Raw genomic sequence first — 19,141 nt, forward strand, 5'->3', positions numbered from 1 at the left:
TTGCCCTTTATAAATTTCCTTCTGTAGTCAGTTAGAATCATATTTCCTGGGCATGCCAAGTGCTTCCCTGCTTTGGAGCCTCTGCTCACACCACACTTGTATTCTCTTGAGATCTTTCAATTTTGTTGAGCCCATCTTGTCTACAGTGCTCAGCCCAGGCCCCATCTCCTGCGGAAGCCCACTTTCACCACTTGAACCCTTTGATAGTCACTTTCTTTACTGAATTCCTGTAGCTAACGTTACTCGTATATCATTTATTTGGCTGTTAGCATATGGTTCCTTCCATTGATATTTTGTCTTTACAAGTAGATCTTAACCTCTTGCAAGTTAGGAACATTATGGACTATATCTCATGCCTTTTTGATCCTGTAGATCCTAGTACAATGTCTTGCACGTGGTAAGTGTTAGATAAATATTTGAACAGTAAGCTTTCATACAGACAGGTGCAACTACGAATACATTGTTCAAATATAAGAGCTAAAACATCTTATAAAAATAATCTAATTTATACTAACAAATTTCTGAGGTAACCATGTTAATCCAAGAGAGTGTCAGAGTTATTTTTAGCAATTCACTGAAGGCATCTGCAAACATAAAGGTCAGCAAAATGCTGGAAAATGTCCAGAGAAGTATTGCCATCCTGCTCCCACCTCAGGGCTTTTGCACATGCTTTCCAAACCTTTGCCTGTAATGGTTTTTCTCTAAATATTTGCACACTAACTGAGAGAAGCAAACCCACTCTACCTGAAATATCATCCTATTCCTCACTATATCTTTATCGTTTTTTTTTTGTAGTACATTTCACTAACCAATATTATATACATGTTTTTTATGTCTTTTTCCTCAACTACTAGAACATAAAGTCCATAGGGGAGGGACATTGACTTGCTAACAATTATATCCTCTGCACCTAAAATAGTGTCTGATTCTTAGTAGGTACTCAGAAATGTGTTGAATACGTGAACAAATTTGAACTATGCCACAAATAGAAAGCTTAATTTTTTATGTACACTCAATTTTTATGTCATTCAATTCAAGAAGGTTAATTGAGCTCAAAGAGTTTCAAAGAGAAGCATCTAAAATGATTGAAGGAATGGTAGAATGTTTTTTAAATTATTAAAAAAATTCAACCTATAAAAACAATAACTAGTGTTTACATGGTCAAAGTTAATAAAATTATAAAATGTAATGATTAGGCAAAACTAAGCGTGTTTATCAAATGCTGGTTATCAGAAGCATTCTTTAAAGTTTTGTGGAAAAAATGAGAGTTATTTTTACACACTGGTTAGTAAATATGTAGCACTTAAACTTTTTATTTATTTTAAAAGGGTGTAAAGGGCTGTTTTGATAAAAATTATAATTAATAATTTTAAAATAATGCAAAATTAGAAATACATCTTTGGAAAATAATAGCATGGAGTTCAGTTATTGTGCTTTTTTTTTTTTTAATTTATTTATTTATTTATTTATGGCTGTGTTGGGTCTTCGCCTCTGTGCGAGGGCCCTCTCCAGCTGCGGCGAGCGGGGGCCACTCCTCATCGCGGTGCGCAGGCCTCTCACCATCGTGGCCTCTCTTGCCGCAGAGCACAGGCTCCAGACGCGCAGGCTCAGCAATTGTGGCACACGGGCGCAGTTGCTCCGCGGCATGTGGGATCTTCCCAGACCAGGGCTTGAACCCGTGTCCCCTGCACCGGCAGGCAGATTCTCAACCACTGCGCCACCAGGGAAGCCCTATTGTGCTTCATTTTAACAGGAGTTGCAGAGTTTATCATTGCCTGTTGATACAAGTTTCCAAGACTGTCAAGTACCCCAGTTGAACCTTTATTTTGGGAGAATGAGTGGTCAGCAACCCTGGAAATGAGGACATATCCAAATATGGCTATAGATGCATTTGGAGTCTAAAAGTAACCCCACATATTCATGATTGAGAGGTATCTGACCTAGATTCCGTAGGATCTCTGGGAAATCCAGGCTGTGCTCATAGGCTGCAATGCTTCTTAGTCTTCTAGTTCCAAAGAATTGCTTTATTCTATTCACATACTTCCCACTGCAGTCCCAGCACTTACTTCAGAATTAAGGTATTCATCATGAATATTGACTGGTCTTATGAAGACACTACTTCCTCTCCTCTCTCTTCTCTTCCCCCCTGCCCTTTGTTCTCATTGTTGCTACTCCCCGCTAGGAGATTTCTTTCTAGGTGAAAGCAGAATATGGCTTAATATTTTTGACCTTTGTGTCAGGCTTTGATTCTGAGACATTTGGCAGCATATGTGTACAATGCCCAGGCAGCAGCTTGCTAACAATATGATTTAGTTGTCGTTTATTTCTTTGCTTCCATATTACCCTGCTTATGCTGAGATTTTCCCCCCATATTCAAGGAAAGAAGGCTGGCAATGATCCAACCTTTTTGTGTTACTGTTTCTAGCTGGTGATTTTAGTAGCATGTTTGAAACTAGAATGAACTTTTATGTTTTCTCCTTTCATCTCTGCCTCTTTGGATTTTTGGCAAACATCAAGGTAAATAAATCAGACCCACCACTGCAAACCCATCTGCTTTCAGGGACATGTAAGCTGACTAGTTTGTGATGTTTTACCATAGATCTAGCTCCAACATAGAACTAAAGGAGGATCCCTGTGGAGTAGGAATAGCAGACACGTTTTAAGGTCATTTTTTTTTAAAGCTCTGAATCATTTATCTGCTGACTGATTGTGGCTACGCATGGTCTCCGTTGGCATTTCTAATGACACTAACAAGTTGACATGATACTTACAAAGTTGAAATGATTTTGTAGTAGATGAAAAGTGAAAATGCAGTTATAGTTTGGATTTGAAAATAGGGATTAATAAGAAAAGATGCTGTCATTGTTGTAAAAATGTGGCAAATCAGGGTACAGCCAAAGGAGTTTGTTTATCAGGACATTACTTTTATACTTCATCTGGTGCTAAGGTCACATGTGAAAACACTCATCCTCATTAAAATACCTTTCCAGTTGTTGACAGCCTAGAAATTGTTTCCTAAGAAATAATAAGGTATGGTCATCCAAACCTGTCTTCCTAATACTTGTTGACACTTCAATGCTGTATTCATTTCTTTCTCACAACAAGCAAGTAAGTGATGATTCTCTTCAAATAGGAATTAAGAGGATTACAAAGATGTCAGGGTATATACATTATACTGGAAGAACAGCTCATGTAATACTCTTGATAACAGGCTATAAATTGTCTCCACTTAAAATGATCAAAAGTTAATTGAGATACTTATCATACCTTTTAGAGTTGGTTTTAAACTGATCTTCAACAAGCTGAATTATATCCCCTGTTGGGCCATGGATTTTATCACACTAGGGATTGATGTATTTTTTAAGATAAGTTTTGACTTATGACTTAGCAGTTTGGAAATTAAAGAAAATCCTTGAAAGATAAACTAAATAGAAATTTCATTTCTACATGATGGTAGTGTCAGGGGTGTGTGTCTGGGTGGGTGATAAAACTCAACCTTAAAGACTTTCTTCTAAACCTCTCACTACTGCTGCCTGCTTCTGGTCAGCTTTTATGTGTGGCCCAACCTGATGCCTCCTTAGGCAGGATAGAAGATGATCTCAAGGACTTTGCCCATAGTTACTTCCTTGATGGTGATGGTCCAGAAGGGAGCCATGCAATAGTGACAGTGGCATTTGTTCTCTCCCTAAGCATGACTTCAACCCTTCTCTGATCCTCAGAAGCTGAATTCTAAAGTAATGAATGAAGATGGTAGCTGTTCTGACAAATTTAGCTTTTACCATACCCTGTACTTCCCAGTCTTTTTTCTGGGTATATTTGTGTACATCTTCCTTTCTTGCATGAATATATGCAAGGCTGGGGCCAGAGTGTATATCAGTTGATGAAAACATCAATTTATCCAAATAATTGTTCACTTTTGCTTTTTTTCATGGATTAGTAGAAACAAGGATAATTTCAGACACATAAGATACATGATAGAAAATTCAGAAGAGGGTGTGTATGCATTAATGTATCATCATGCTGAAAGCTCAAAGGGTATTGGTTTCATAATCATAATGTTCATGATATCCAAAGAAAAACAGTGGTTTATTTCATTATTTAAAGTGTACAAATACAGATGGATGTCTAAAATATACATTCACCAAAATTTTTAAACAATTAAATGTGATTCTTAATTAAAAGGGTGAATAATAATAATAATAATTTTTATTTATTTCTTTAATGAGTATTCAATTTATACTAGGCAGTGTGCTAAGCACTTTACACAAGTTATCTTATTCTAAACAACATAAATTTGGTATTACCATCCCATTTTACAGATGAGGAAACCGAGTTTAATGAGATTAAATAACTTGTCTGAGATACTATAGGTGTTAAGTGGAGTAGCCGGAAATCGAACCAATGAGCTTGTCTGGCTCCAGAGCCACTAAACCACCATATTGGACTGAGGATCAGAATGGGAGACACATCTACTGGGAAGTAGATTGTGGGTAAAGTTGTGAGTCTCTAGATATTGGTGAATTAGCTGTCCATGAGAGAGTGAATTCTTCCCTCTTCTCATTCTGAAGATAATTGTCAGGACTTAAGGAGACTCTGCTTATGGGGACCTTCCAAGAAAATGACCTCGTATCAGTTTTGGTTGTGCTATAAAATGTTTTTAGTTATATTTTTAAAAAGGTTTTCACATGAAACTTTTTAACTCCAGATATTTGGATGGTGAATTATTTGGCTTCTTTTTTGTCCTTTTCTGTTCATTTTATTTCTTGTAAAAGTTGACAGCTATAATTGGAATAAGTCTTTAAAAAAAGAAAAAAGGAATGAATATTGAAGAGAAAAATGATTTTGTCTTCCTTTTACAACGTTAGGTTTAGTGACTCCCTGACTCAAATACTTTAATGATTGAGTGAGTAAATTTGGGGGATTAGATGTGGATTCCTGAATATATACTGTTGCTATTCTCAGCAGTATGGGTAATTGGGAGATGGTTAACTTTAGCTTTTGCTTTGAAAACACGATTATTTTCTCTAATCTAGTGTGCCATTTCATTCATATTAGTCTATTTGTAAGACTCTAGTGTACCTCTTAACCTTCACTTATATGAGAGGGATCAGTGAATGATGTAGAAAAATAGCTTCTTTAGTTTATAAAGTGAAGTTCCAGAAATTATTCCCTTAGCCTACTGAGAGCAATATGCAGGAAGAAAACTCTAGAAACACACATATGTAGAAAGCATTTAAAAGTAATCATAGGAAGGGAAAGTTTACTAAGTACAGAAAAGTTTATGATTTTTATTTTCATTTGATTTTGCCCCTTTATTTTTTAAAACAGACAAGGAAGATTCAAGTATTCATAGAAAAAAATTAATCAGTATTATACAAAGTTACTTCCTAGAAATTTTTGCTCAATTTCCCTTTCTCTGAATCAGGCTGTTGGTACCATTTAAACACAGCATGATGCCAGTAGAGTAGGCAGTTTCTAGGGAATATAGTCCAATGATTTCTCTCCCTCAGCATCTCAAAAAGTGCAAAAAGAGATATCCTGTGAACCATTCGACATGTTTGCCCCTAAAATAGTTCAGCTTGGGAGGAGTAACATTTTCATTGGTTATTTTTTCAATTAGTTTGTAAGTGGAGACTTACTGTGTGGAAAGAGCACCCTTCTTGTTGGAGAAAACCTGGGCAGTGAAAACTCATCTGCCTGGTACCAGATTCCCCGGCTTAGATTCCATAACAGACCCGATAAACCATACATTTCATAATATATCTCTTTATACATTACCTTTATAGTTACCGTATTCTAAACCCCCTATCTCACCCCAGTTTTCTTTATCATTAGAAATTACATTTACTGTGATAAATACAAACTTTCTAGGTATCCTTTTACTTAAGTTATGGTAATTTTTTGAAAGTTGCATTTTTATTCGGTTTTAGCATTCCATTCCGGTAAGCCATCAGAATTTTCTCTGGACTGGTTTGTAATATGTTTGACGTTTGCTAGCAAATTTGGAACTTTTCAGTTTTCATCCTTTCTCTACGTGATATAAGATTTAATTACCACCCAGCATGATATAGCAGCTGAAATGAAAAAGGCAGCAAGAGAAGGCACTGGCTTAACTTAGAGCTAATCAACTACTTCCTTCTTATGTACTTCTCAGCTAGAGAAAGAGAAATAGCATTATTAAAGTAACTCATGTATTAAAACTCATTTTTTTTCTTTTCTTGATTTTAACTGAAAGAGGGGATTTGTTCAAATCTCTATGGGAGCGAGACATTAAACAATACTTTAAATTTGCATTAGTAGTCATTGATGCTTCTTTAATTGTGCAGAATGTTTTCATTATTCGGGTTGGTAGAAGTAGTCCCATCCCATTTTCTTGACATTTAAACAGATAAAAACATTTACAGAAGTAAAATAAAATCAAGTGAGTGATTAATCATTTTTTATAAGGCTTAGAACTTACTTTTGAACTTTTGGATCTTGAATCTGTCTGGAAAAACAAAAAACAAAAAACCTCTAGATTTATCTTTAAAGCATATGTCATTTTAATATGTTGGTTTGAGGGCTTTTTATTTTCTGAAGTGAGTGAGTTGGGTAATTACCCATTGGGAGGAAAGATTGATAATATTTTTTATTTTTTAAATGACTATGGTCTGAGTTTTCACATATCAGATTGTCAAAAATTAAAAAGTCAAATAATATTTGGTGTGGGGCAGGTGTGGAGAAACACATACTCTACCACTGTTTGGATTATGTGTTGGTACAATGGAAATGCATATTCATTGACCTAGCAATTCCACCTCTAGGAATATATCTTGAACATGTATGCATAAAAATGTTCCTAGTGATATTATTTGTGATATAAATAGAAAAAATGCAAAAAAATCATTAATAAGAAAATATTAAATAAATTATGATATGTTCATATCCAGGTGTGCCTCATTCTTTTTAAGAGTTGCTATTAAAGAGAATAAAATACATTTGCATGTACTGATCAAGAATATTCTATAAATTATCCCATTAAGTGAAAAGAGCAGATAGTTTTCTTCTATTTGTGCTTCAAAAAGCAAAGGATGGAGATGTGTGTATACAACTTCCCTCCCTCCCCTCCCCCTCACATAAACACACAGTCACAAGTCTAAAGATAGATGGATGAAAGGACACAAAAGAAATTGTTGATAGTATTTATCTCTGATGAATGGGACTATGGGTCTGGGATGGAAGGCAGTTGTTTGTTTTTGTTTTTGTTTTTAATGGAGAGGGTAGCATACTATTTTTGTGCTGTTTGAAATTTTTTAACGTTATTTTTCATAATTAAGAAATTTTATATGGAAATATGTTAATATAAATGTTTCAGACATTACATGAAATTTCTAAAAATCTTATATTTGTATTTGTATGGAAATATGTATGGAAATATGTTAATATAAATGTTTCAGACATTACATGAAATTTCTAAAAATCTTATATTTGTATTTGTATGGAAATATGTATAGAAATATGTTAATATAAATGTTTCAGACATTACATGAAATTTCTAAAAATCTTATATTTGTATTTGTATGGAAACATGTATGGAAATATGTTAATATAAATGTTTCAGACGTTACATGAAATTTCTAAAAAAAAAAAAAAAAGAAATTTTAAATTAATGACCAAGTCTATTTTTTTTTTTTTAGGACTCAGCCCAGGAGAGTGTTATTACTCGAGATATTCATCGTACATTTCCTGCACATGATTACTTTAAAGATACTGGAGGAGATGGCCAGGAATCTCTGTACAAGATCTGCAAGGTAGGACCCTCCACTTTATTTTTTTCTAACTTATTATATAGGGCTATATTTTAGGAACCCATCTTAAAGATTTTTAGATTTGCACTGTGCCGTGTTCTCTGCTTTATACTTACACTACCAGATCCTCAGTACTGAGTCCTGAGGGTGACGTTTGGGCTGCATGTTCTGTGCCTTCTTGTGAGGGAAGAGGTGTAGTATGACCTCAGTTTGACTTTGATGCTAACAGGAGAGGAACAGAAGGTCCTCTCAGGCTACTGCAGTAAAGGCTCAGAGGAGTCCTGATGACTCTTCATCTGACAAGGTAATGTGGCAGTTGTCTCAAGTTTTTGACAGTAGACAAGAGTAAGAAACAGTGTGGGGCTTCCCTGGTGGCGCAGTGGTTGAGAGTCTGCCTGCTAATGCGGAGGACACGGGTTCGAGCCCTGGTCTGGGAAGATCCCACATGCCGTGGAGCGGCTGGGCCCGTGAGCCACGGCTGCTGAGCCTGCGCGTCTGGAGCCTGTGCTCTGCAACAAGAGAGGCCGCGATAGTGAGAGGCCCGCGCACCGCGATGAAGAGTGACCCCCGCTCGCCGCAACTGGAGAAAGCCCTCGCACAGAAACGAAGACCCAACATAGCAATCAATCAATCAATCAATAAATCTTTAAAAAAAAAAAAAAAAAAAAGAAACAGTGTGGCACCCGTTTTTGAATACTGGCAAGTTCTGTGATATTGTTGATGTATTCTGAGTTATGTCACGTCATACATCTTTGTGCAGTTTTTATATCCCATTTTGAAATCTTTCTTCTCCCTCATCATTAGTAGATCTGGAAGAAAACTGTTTACTGACTTTCAGTAAATATGCGTTGCTTGGATAAAAAAGGCTCTGTGTTTAATAGTGGAGAATAGCTATCAGATTATTAATTTCTCAAAGTTATATTAGAAATGCAGAATGACTTTTCAAATCATTATATATCATTAACTTATATTGTCCATGCTAATCGAGGCCAAAGACTCAAAACTGCAAAATTTCCATCAAATAAAGTTTTGCCCTTTATCCTCAAAGTTAAGATGCCCTGCAAATTGTGATGGGTATACTCAACATTTGTCCTTACCTACCATTCCACTAGAGATTGTTGATGAATAGTGAACAACACCAAAAATCTTGTAATAATATGGAGAAAAAACAAACACCATGGCTAATTTTCAAGTTAGGTAGTAAGTTTCTGAATAATCAAATTTAGCCTTTTATTAAGTAGCAAAAATTAGCCAGTAGGTAGTCAGAAATATACTCACATATCAATATCATTTAATATTTACTGTTTTTTTTTAAATGGCACTTATAAAGTACTACCTGCATATGCTAACCAAGTAGGATTGATGTTTAATTCTGCAAATGACACACTGCCTAAAATCCTTCTTGCATGTTTGTGTTTTAGCCTTCTGCCTACTCCTGTCTTGTCTTTATTTTTTCTTTTCTCTTGATGTAGCCATTTTGGAGGATTATAAACGTACACACTGATCAGAAATCTGTTTTTATATGGATATATCATTTAGAGCTAGAAATGCATAACTAACTTAAAGTCTGAGAGTGTACTAATTTCTAGAACATGATATGTCATCTAGTTTTTAAAATGCCAAAAACCATCAAACACCACAAAAAAATATATAATATATTCATTATACGCTTGTGAAAGGAAAACCTAATTATTAAAAAAAAATTTCTACCATTTTTAAAAAAAAATAAATTTATTTATTTATTTAGTTTTGGCTGCGTTGGGTCTTTGTTGCTGTGCACGGGCTTTCTCTAGTTGCGGCGAGTGGGGTCTACTCTTCATTGCGGTGCGCGTGCTTCTCACTGCGTGGCTTCTCTTGTTGCGGAACACATGCTCTAGGCGCACGGGCTTCAGTAATTGCAGCACATGGGCTCAGGAGTTATGGCTCGCGGGCTTAGATGCTTAAGGGCATGTGGGATCTTCCCGGACCAGGGCTCAAACCCATGTCTCCTGCATTGGCATGCGGATTCTTAACCACTGCGCCACCAGGGAAGCCCTCCACCAGTTTTGAAATTCTACAAGCTAATTAGTCTCTGGCTTGTGTAAGGAAGATATCAAAATTTATATAGTTTCTAAGTTATTTAGGAAGGTCTGGCTTATAGTCTATGGAACAACATTTTTCTCCTAGCATTTAGTATATTTTCAGTCATTCAGTAACTTTTCTCTCAATTTTTCTCTGACTGATACTAGATACTTTTTTTCACATAGCTAAGACAGAAAGCTCTATGTGCTTGCAGCCTCTGCCTTACAGTTTTGCTCCGTTGTAGTAAAAACAGTATTTGCTTCATTATGTAATACTTAGAGGGGAAATATCTGAAACACTACTAAACACAAAGATAAAAGTTAAATAGTTGGTGCATTTAAGTAGCTGATACCCCTTGCTTTCATATTGCAGATAATCCAACCTTGAATTCACTAGAAAGTATTTGTTATACATTCATACAGCTTGTGTAACCATTTAAAATTATCAATGTGTATTTTGTAACATGATTAAACAGTTTTAAATCTCTGAGTAAAGAATATCATAAAAATATAGGTCTAAGACATATTATAATTACTGAGTAGCTTAAATTGCACTAAATTTTATGGAAAACAAAAGAATCCTGTTAAAAACATTACAAAATTCAAGGTAGTAAATACAAATTGATAAGGCTTTTAATATTGTACTAAAATACATACTACCTAAACATAACTTTACAATAGCCTTTGATAATGGAGGAGAGCAGAGATGAATATATCAGAAAATGTCAGAGAAACCAAAATTTTCTGGGTTCCTACGGACCTCTTGGTTTTTAATCGACACAATTCCTTCTCCTCTTGACCTACTATGATTTAGTAGTCCAGTCCTCATGCAGGGAAACCTCAGATGGTGGTGATAATCACAAAGAGGAGAGCCTACTTATGAGTAATTTAGAATTGGATATTCTTCTCAAGTTTGTACATCCACTTTCCTTTGCTTTTTGTATTCAATTTGAGCCATATGGCCTTTATACTACCATGTATGACTTTTAAGGTCACTGAGTGTGGTCTACCTGTTCTATCACTTTTATTTTTAGAATAATATCTAACATCATACCTCACATTCTTGGCAATAAAACTGAGTTTCCATTCTGGATACCTTGCACAAAACTGAAGAAACATTAATAAAACCTTGACCTTAAATCAGCCACTTTGTTATATAATGTGTAAATAAGGACAGTTTTGCTTCTTCTTTACCAATTCTTATTCTTTTTTTTTCCTTAATTATTTTCTTGTCTTACTGCACTGACCAGAACCTCCATTACAGTGCTCAAATGAAGTAATGATAGTAGACATCCTTGTCTCACTCCTGATTGTAAACGAAATGCATTTAATGATTTACCACTAAGAATGGCGGTATTCACATCAGCAGCACACTTATAGAGTTCTTTTTAATACGGTACCTTCCATGTGTTATAGTAATTTCAAATTTACAGAGTGTTTCCGTATATATTACCTCATTTATTTCTGACAACTCCTCATCAATGGAGCCTATTCTAGAAATATAATATGCTGTGCTGTTAAATTGAGACAGAAGTTTACTGAGAGAATTTCAGTTAGAATAAGTACAGAAATCAACTCTGGTTTCAAGGATATAAGAGTCTGACTTTGGAGCTGAAAAGTTTTCTGTGACTTTGGTGAAATGAGGAATGATCTGAACTGTCAGATTAGAGGGAGGACGGTTAAAACTCGCTGTCATGTTTTAATGACCCTGTCAATTTTAGTTTTTGCCTCTTAATATCTTTTTCAGAGTAGGAGGAAATCGAAGTGGTTCAAAGATTCTTCTGTTGTCATAAATTTATGTGTGGAAGTAGAACTGAAAGTATAATAGGATTCATAGGATTCTGGAAATGAGATGGTTTTGACATCCCTCCCTCCTTCCCTCCTTTCCTTCCTCCATTCCTCCCTCCCTCTATTCTCCCTTCTCTCCCTCCCTTCCTCCCTTCCTCCCTCCTTTCTTTCCTGTTAGTTTTGTCACTAACATATTTTAAAATAATGTCCTTTAAAGGAGGAAAAATATACGACTCCTCCCCAAGTATCCTTAGGACTTTTCTAATTTACATATGATGTAAAATCTGGTTTTATTTGGGAGACAGGTTGGCATAGTTTAAAGGACTAAACATTAAGAGATCTGGTTCTGGTCTTGATTCCTCCTCTAAGCAGATCTAAGACTTCGGGAAAATCACTTTTTAAAGTTCCTCCTCAGTAAGTGTGTGGGGTGTGATAAGATTATTCTAATTACAATTTGCTATGATTTTAAGTGTTGTTTAAAATTTTTTTTTCCAAAATATAACATATTGAATGCAGAATTTAACAGTTAATTCCTGTGTTAGGTCTTAGCTCTGTTTATCAATACCAGGACTGTAAAGGAATGTGATTTTACTTTGAAAACTTTACCTGGCTTTCTGTTATTATGTTTGGGAGTGTGTTTCATGCACACATGAAATGTAGTGCATTTAGTGATTTACTTCTAGATATACATCTCTTTATAAGACCTAAGACGAGTCAGTCATAGTAATTAGCTAAAACATTGTTCACAACAGAATAGATTGAAGTGACTCTTGTGCCATTTAATTTGAGACATATTGCTTTTTCACATTTTCTGATTACAGCAACTGCTTTATATCAAAGAGGCTATGGCTGTGAACTGAATGGGGGGGGTTGAATATATTACAGAGAAATCAATACCTTTGTTCATCTGGGTTAATAATTTGATAGTATAATGGTTTGTAGAAGGACAAAAATAAACAACCCCTGTCGCGCAAATATTTTTCTCAAAACAGGATTGGATTTAATATAAGAACTAAAGCATTTCAGGAGTTATTTTGATACCAAAGTAATGAGTGATCTGATGCATGATTTTGAAGAATGTAAATGATCACCAACTCTTGTGAAATTGGATATAATCATACATTATTTATATTGTTTTCTAGATTTATGGGGGTATTTGTGATTATAGGGCTGAATTGTTTTTCATGGAGTCGACAGTACTCTCCATAGTTTTCTATCTATTTGACTACTCATAATGCAGCTCCCTTCCTTGGGGTTCCTGAATGATCCCTAGTTTTAATGACAGATTTTCTGAACACATTGTAGCCCGCTATTCTTCACTCTGCATAGCCCAGTTTTACCAACAGCTTGAGCAACCTGTGAGATTCCTCCTACTCATGTCCTTGGAACCTGATTGGCCCCAGAATGAGGGCTCTTTGGTGTGGAATGACAGGCATTCCTGGATCAAAATGCACCAAAAAGTTTTAGTTTAGAGCAGTACCTAGGGGGAATCAGGCAGCCTTTGGAGAATCAAGCAGGTCTTTTCTGTTCTCTGTGTACCTCCTCTCTCACCCTTGGGTTGCTGGCGTGCTTCTTTGAATTACAGTAACCTTTTAAGGCGGATCCAAACGGGGGGGCTGCTGAGGAGCCCTTTGAGCCCCTGGGGCCACTCTGCTTTGCCAGCACATCCTAATGAACAGTGAATTAAGTGGTTTCAGAAGACCTTGAGGGATAGCAGAGTATTCTCAAACAAATTAATTTTCTTAAGGAAAAATTAATTCTTTCAGGCCATACAGGAAGGCTTGGAGTACCTTCCTAATATTCAGATGATGATTGACATACTCACAACAGTAACAGTGGAAACTTGTGAAGCACTGTGGTTAGAAAGCACTTCTGTACATGTTGTTATTTGATCCCCATAGGTACCTTTTAACACCTTCCTCCACCCCCACCTTTGGTAGTCTGGTAATCACAAATCTGATCTCTTTTTCTTTGAGTTTGGTGTTGTGGTTTTGTTTTGTTCTGTTTGATTCCACATATGAGTGAGATCATACAGTATTTGACTTTCTCTGTCTTATTTATTTCATTTAGCATAATACCTTCAAGGTTCATCCATGTTAGGTCTTCATCTTTGTAAAGAATAGTTTCCTTAAAAGTCACTTTAGGTCTCATTGTTACCATTAAAAATTTTTAGTAAGTCTAACATTTAATACACACATAATAGAGTGCACAAATATTGAGGCTATAATTCAGTGAATTCTTACCAAGTGAACACTGCTGTGTAAGCTCTAGGACAAAGATAAAGCATTTTGCCAGCACTCTGGAAGCCTCCCTTATTTTCTCTGCTAGTAATTACTTCCCCCAAAGGTAAACAGCATTCTGACATCTATTACCATATATTAGTATTGCCTCGTTTTGAACTTTATTTTTTCCTTGTAGTTTTATTGAGATATAACTGACATACAACACTCTATATGTTTAAGGTGTACAGCCTAATATTTGGCTTACATACATCATGAAATGATTACCACGATAAGTTTAGTCAACATCTGTCATCTCATACAGATAACAACATTAAAGAGATAGAAAAAGTATTTTTTTTTCTTGTGATGAGAGCTCTCTGGATTTACTCTCTTAACAGCTTTCATGTATAACATACTGCCTTTATCCAGTTCCCTCTCCTCACCCCCTGCCTCTTGGTAACTACAAATCTGATCCTCATTTGTTTGTTTGTTCTTCAAGTATAATTGACCTGCAACACTATGTTAGTTCCTGTTACACAGTATAGTGATTTGATACTACTATGTATTTCAAAGTGATCATCATGATAAGTCTAGTTACCATCTGTCACCAGATGAAGATATTACATAATTATTGACTATATTTCCCATATTGTACATGTCATACGTGTGACCTCTTTTGGATCTTTAAAAAATTGAATTTCACAAAATGTATCTTGTTGTGTATAGTTTCTTTTGTTCCCATTGTCTATGAGGTTTAACCATATTATTGTATTGAATATGTAACCATATTCCTGTATGACAGGAATTCATTGTTTTCATTGCTGCATAATATTCCATGGCAAGACTATATCACAATATATTACCCATTCCACTCTTGTTAGGCATTTGGGGTTGTTTCCAGTTATGAATAATGCTGGTATGTATACACTTGTATTAATAATGTTTTTGTGCACATATGTATGCATGTCTGTTAGATATCTACTAGGAATAGAATTTCTGGGTCAAAGGATATGGGCATGCTCACCTTTGGTGGATATTGCCAAACAAGTTTTCAAAGTTTAACCATTTACATTTCAAATAGCAGTGTATATGCATTCCAGTTGCTCTGGATTTTCACCAAAACTTGATAAACTTTTAAATTGTAAGCATTTTGGTGGCTGTGTAGTGGTTATCTCATTGTGGTTCACATGCATTTCCCTGATGACTGTCGAGAATCAGCATCTTTTCTCGTGCTTGGTGTCCGTTAGGATATCCTCTATCATGACAAACCTGTTTGTCTTTTGCTGATTTTAACAACTGGGTTTTCTCTTATTGCTTTGTAGGAGATTTTTTTGTATATCCTGGGTATGAATCCTTTTTTAGATATATGTGTTGCAAATGTTTTCTCTATGGCTTGCTTTTCTACTGTATTAATGGTATCTTTTGATAAACAGAAGCTATTAATTTTAAAGAGGCGAGATTTATTAATCTTTCCTTTTGTGGTTAGTGTTACTGTGTCCTGCTTAAGAAATATTTGCCTAGCCCAAAGTCAAGAAAATATTCTCTGATGTAATCTAGAAATGTTATTCTTTTGCTTTTTACATTGAGGGTTTTGATCCATCTACAATTGATTTTTGTATAAGGTAGAAGTCAAGGTTTATTTTCTTTCCATATGTATTTCTAATGCGTCCAGCATTGTTTTTAAACAATCATTCTTTCTCCATTGTATTGCTGTAGCATCTCTGTTAAAAATCAGGTCCATGTATACATGGGTCTGTAGCTGGACCATTCTTCTTTTTTCCCTAATTCTGGCTTTCTTTTTAATTTCTTTTTTGTTGTTGTTGAATATATTTGACATATTATGTAAATTTAAGGTTTTACAACATGTTAATTTGATACATTTATATATTTTAATGTGATTGCTGTTGTATTGGTATTTAGCACCTCTATTACATTACATAATTATCCTATCTTTTTAGTGGATGGGATAATTAAGTTTTAGTCTTTTAACATCTTTGATGATTATAGTACAATATTGTCTGTTTTCATTATACTGTACATTAGATCTGTATGTCTTATTTACAACTCATTGCAAGTTTGTACCCTTAAGGAGCATCAATCTTATCTCCCCCCTACACACTGCATCCTCTGGTAACCACCACTTTACTCTCTGTTTTTTAGGAGTTTGACTTTTTTAGATTCTACAGATAAATGATATAAAATAGCAGTTGTCCTTCCCTGTCTGACTTATCTTGCTTAGCATAATGTGCTCAGGGTTTATCCATGTTGTCCCAAATGGCAGGATATCCTCCTTCCTCATGGCTGATAACATTCCATTATTGTATATATACCACATCATTTTTACCCATTCATTCATTGATGGACATTTAGCCTGTTTCCATATCTTGGCTATTGTGACTAATGCTGCAATAAACATGGGAGTGCATATATCTCTTTAAAATGATGTTTTCATTTCTGGACCACTCTATGACATTGATCTGCTTATCTATCTTTATACCAATACCACACTATTATAATTAAAATAGATTTACAAGAAGTCTTATTATCTGGTGGTGCTAGGCCTACAACTTTGTTCTGCTTAAAAATTATTTTTACTATCTTGGTCCTTTGTAGTTCCATATTTTAGAATCAGCTTGGCAGATTTTGAGGAGAAAACATGCTTTGAGGATTTTGATTGGTATTGCATTGAAGAAATAGTTCATCAATTTTATTATCAATAGTTTTTTCAAAGAGCCAACTTTTGGCTTTGTTGATCTTATCTATTATAGATTTACTTTCTATTTCATTGATATCTGCATTTTTTCTTCTTGAATAAAATTCTGCATGTTAAAAAAAATTAATATCACCCAAAAAAGTTCCCTAATGCCCCTTTGCAGTCAATCCCCCCACCTATACCTGATCCCAGGTAACCCCATTATCTTCTTTCTCCATTATAGATTAGTTTTCATTTTATAGAATTTAATGTAAATGAATCATACAGCATATACTTCTGCTTCTCTCCAGCATAATGCTTTTGAGATTCATTCATGTCATTGAGTGTTTCAGTGTTCTATTCCTTTTTATTGCTGAGTAGTATTCCATTGTAACCTCTCCAATTTTGATGCCATATTTTATTATCATTTAGTTTTAAATATTATCTAATTTCCATGGTGATTCCTTTGGTCCATCACATTCATTGATTTCTAAGTTCTTTTTTTTGGGTATTGATTTCTAGCTTAATTTCACTATGGTCAAAAATATGCTCTGTGTGATTTTAAAACTTTGGATTGTTGAGACTTGCTTTATGACCTGAACATGTCCTGTTTTGGTTTCAATTAGATAAACTTTGTAATCATGTTTTTCTGATTTTCTTTAGAGTTACTCTTTTTGTTGTTGTGTGTTTTGTTTTTGGTTTTGGTTTTTGTCTGTTCTATCAGTTAGTGATGAAGTTGTGCTAAAATTCCCAACTATGAGTTTTGGACTTGTCTATTTTTCCTTTTAATTTTGCCAAGTTTTGCTTTATGTATTTTGAGGTTATGTTATTAAGTGCATACATATTTAGTATTGTTATGTCTTCATATTGAATTAACCTTATTATCATTATAAAATGTCTTTCTTGTTGCTAGTTTGAACTTCAATATAAGTATGTCCACCTTAGCTTTATTTTTGCATTGTAATACTTTTAATATCCTTTCATTTTCAATTGAGTCCTTGTATGTACAGTGTGTCTTTAAGCATCTTATAATTGAGTTTTTAAACTATATACAATCTTATCTTTTTATTGGGGTATTGAGTATATTTACATTTAATGAACTTACTGACATAGTTGATTTTAAACTTAATATCTCACTATTTGTGCTGTATATGTCTCATCTGTTACTCATTTTTTCCTCTATTTTTCCATTTTCCACACTGTAACTATTAGTTATGCAGTTTTTTTGCTTTTAGTAGTTACCCTAGAGATCACAATGTGCATTCTTTGCTTATTAGAATCCACCTTAAATGATCAATCACACCTTAAGTGATCAATCACTTAAATCATCGATCACTTCCAGGATAATGCAAGAAACTTATATCTCTTTAACTCCATGTACCACTTTCTGCTTGTTGTTCTGTTTTTGTCATGTATCTAATTATGTTTGTGTATCAGTACCCCCCCAAACACATGCACAGGATGTTATTTTTTGTGTCTTAAACCATCAGTGTTCATTTAGACTTATTCACCTATGTATCTGTTCTTGTGCTCTTCATTTCTTTCTGCATTGCCTGAGTACATCTGAGATCATATTCCTTATGCTTAAAGAACTGTCTTTAATATTTCTTTAGTGAAAGTCTGCTGATGAAAATTCTTTCATTTTTTACTTTTCTGAGAACCTCATAATTTTGTCTTTATTTTGGAAAGATATTTTCATTTGGTTCTAGGTTGGTGTTATTATTCCTTAGGATTTTAAAGATGTTATTCTATTGTCTTCAGGCTTTCATCATTTTTGTTGAAAGATGGCTATCAGTATTATCATGGTTTCTTTAAAGGTAATGCATCTTTTTTCCTCTGCTTTTAAATTTTTTTATTTATGTTTGTTTCTTCTATAATGTGTCTTAGGTGTGGTTTTCTTTATACTGCTTGGAGTTTGTTACTGAATCTGTGGCTTGACATAGCTTGTCACTTTCAGAAAATGCTTAACCAATATCTCCCCAAATACTGTTTTGCCTCTGTCCTCTATTCTGGATGTCCAAGTACTAATATTTTACTATCCCTTATGTCTTTTACCCTATTTAATATATTTCCATCCTTTCTTGGTGGCTCCATCTGGATATTTTTTACTAATCCTTTCTCCAGTCTATTGAATTCTTAATTATTGTTGTTTTATTTTTCAGTTCTAGAATTTCCATTTGATTCTTTTTAAAAGTAGATTCCAGTTCCTTGGTGAAAATATTTTTTTATTTTCTTGAACAGATTAATCATAGTTATTTGAAAGTCCAAGTCCAATAAAGTCTAATATCTGATCACCTATGAATGTATTCCTATTTTCTCTTGATTTTTATTTATTTGCTCTTTTTTTTTCATGCTTGATCATATTTAATAGAATTCTGGGTCTTGTGTATGAAAAATTATAAAGGCTTTGGATGATGTTATTGATATTTTACTCCAGAGCAGATTCAGTTTTCCTCTGGTAGGAAGATGGAGTATGGTGTATCCCTTTGAGCCAGTTTTGACTGTTTCTTGCTTAGAGAGTGAGTTTCCAGGATCTCAACTAAAAGTCTGAGGTATTTACTGGAGACCTTCCTCTTTGATGGGCACCTACCC

General features: G+C 34.6%; 1 protein-coding gene across 3 annotated transcripts in view; it reads left to right on the forward strand.

Annotated features, from left to right (window-relative positions):
• The window catches only part of RABGAP1L (RAB GTPase activating protein 1 like), a 706,627-nt gene that overhangs the window by 412,035 nt on the left and 275,451 nt on the right, over positions 1-19,141 (forward strand). For all 3 annotated transcript variants that reach the window (XM_057545595.1, XM_057545598.1, XM_057545602.1), the window contains exon 14: positions 7,677-7,790. In XM_057545595.1, coding sequence (XP_057401578.1) covers positions 7,677-7,790 — 114 coding nt within the window. The remainder of the gene's footprint in view (positions 1-7,676; positions 7,791-19,141) is intronic.

This window comes from Balaenoptera acutorostrata, chromosome 1 (assembly GCF_949987535.1).
Source record: "Balaenoptera acutorostrata chromosome 1, mBalAcu1.1, whole genome shotgun sequence".
In the NCBI taxonomy this organism is placed as follows: Eukaryota; Metazoa; Chordata; class Mammalia; order Artiodactyla; family Balaenopteridae; genus Balaenoptera; species Balaenoptera acutorostrata.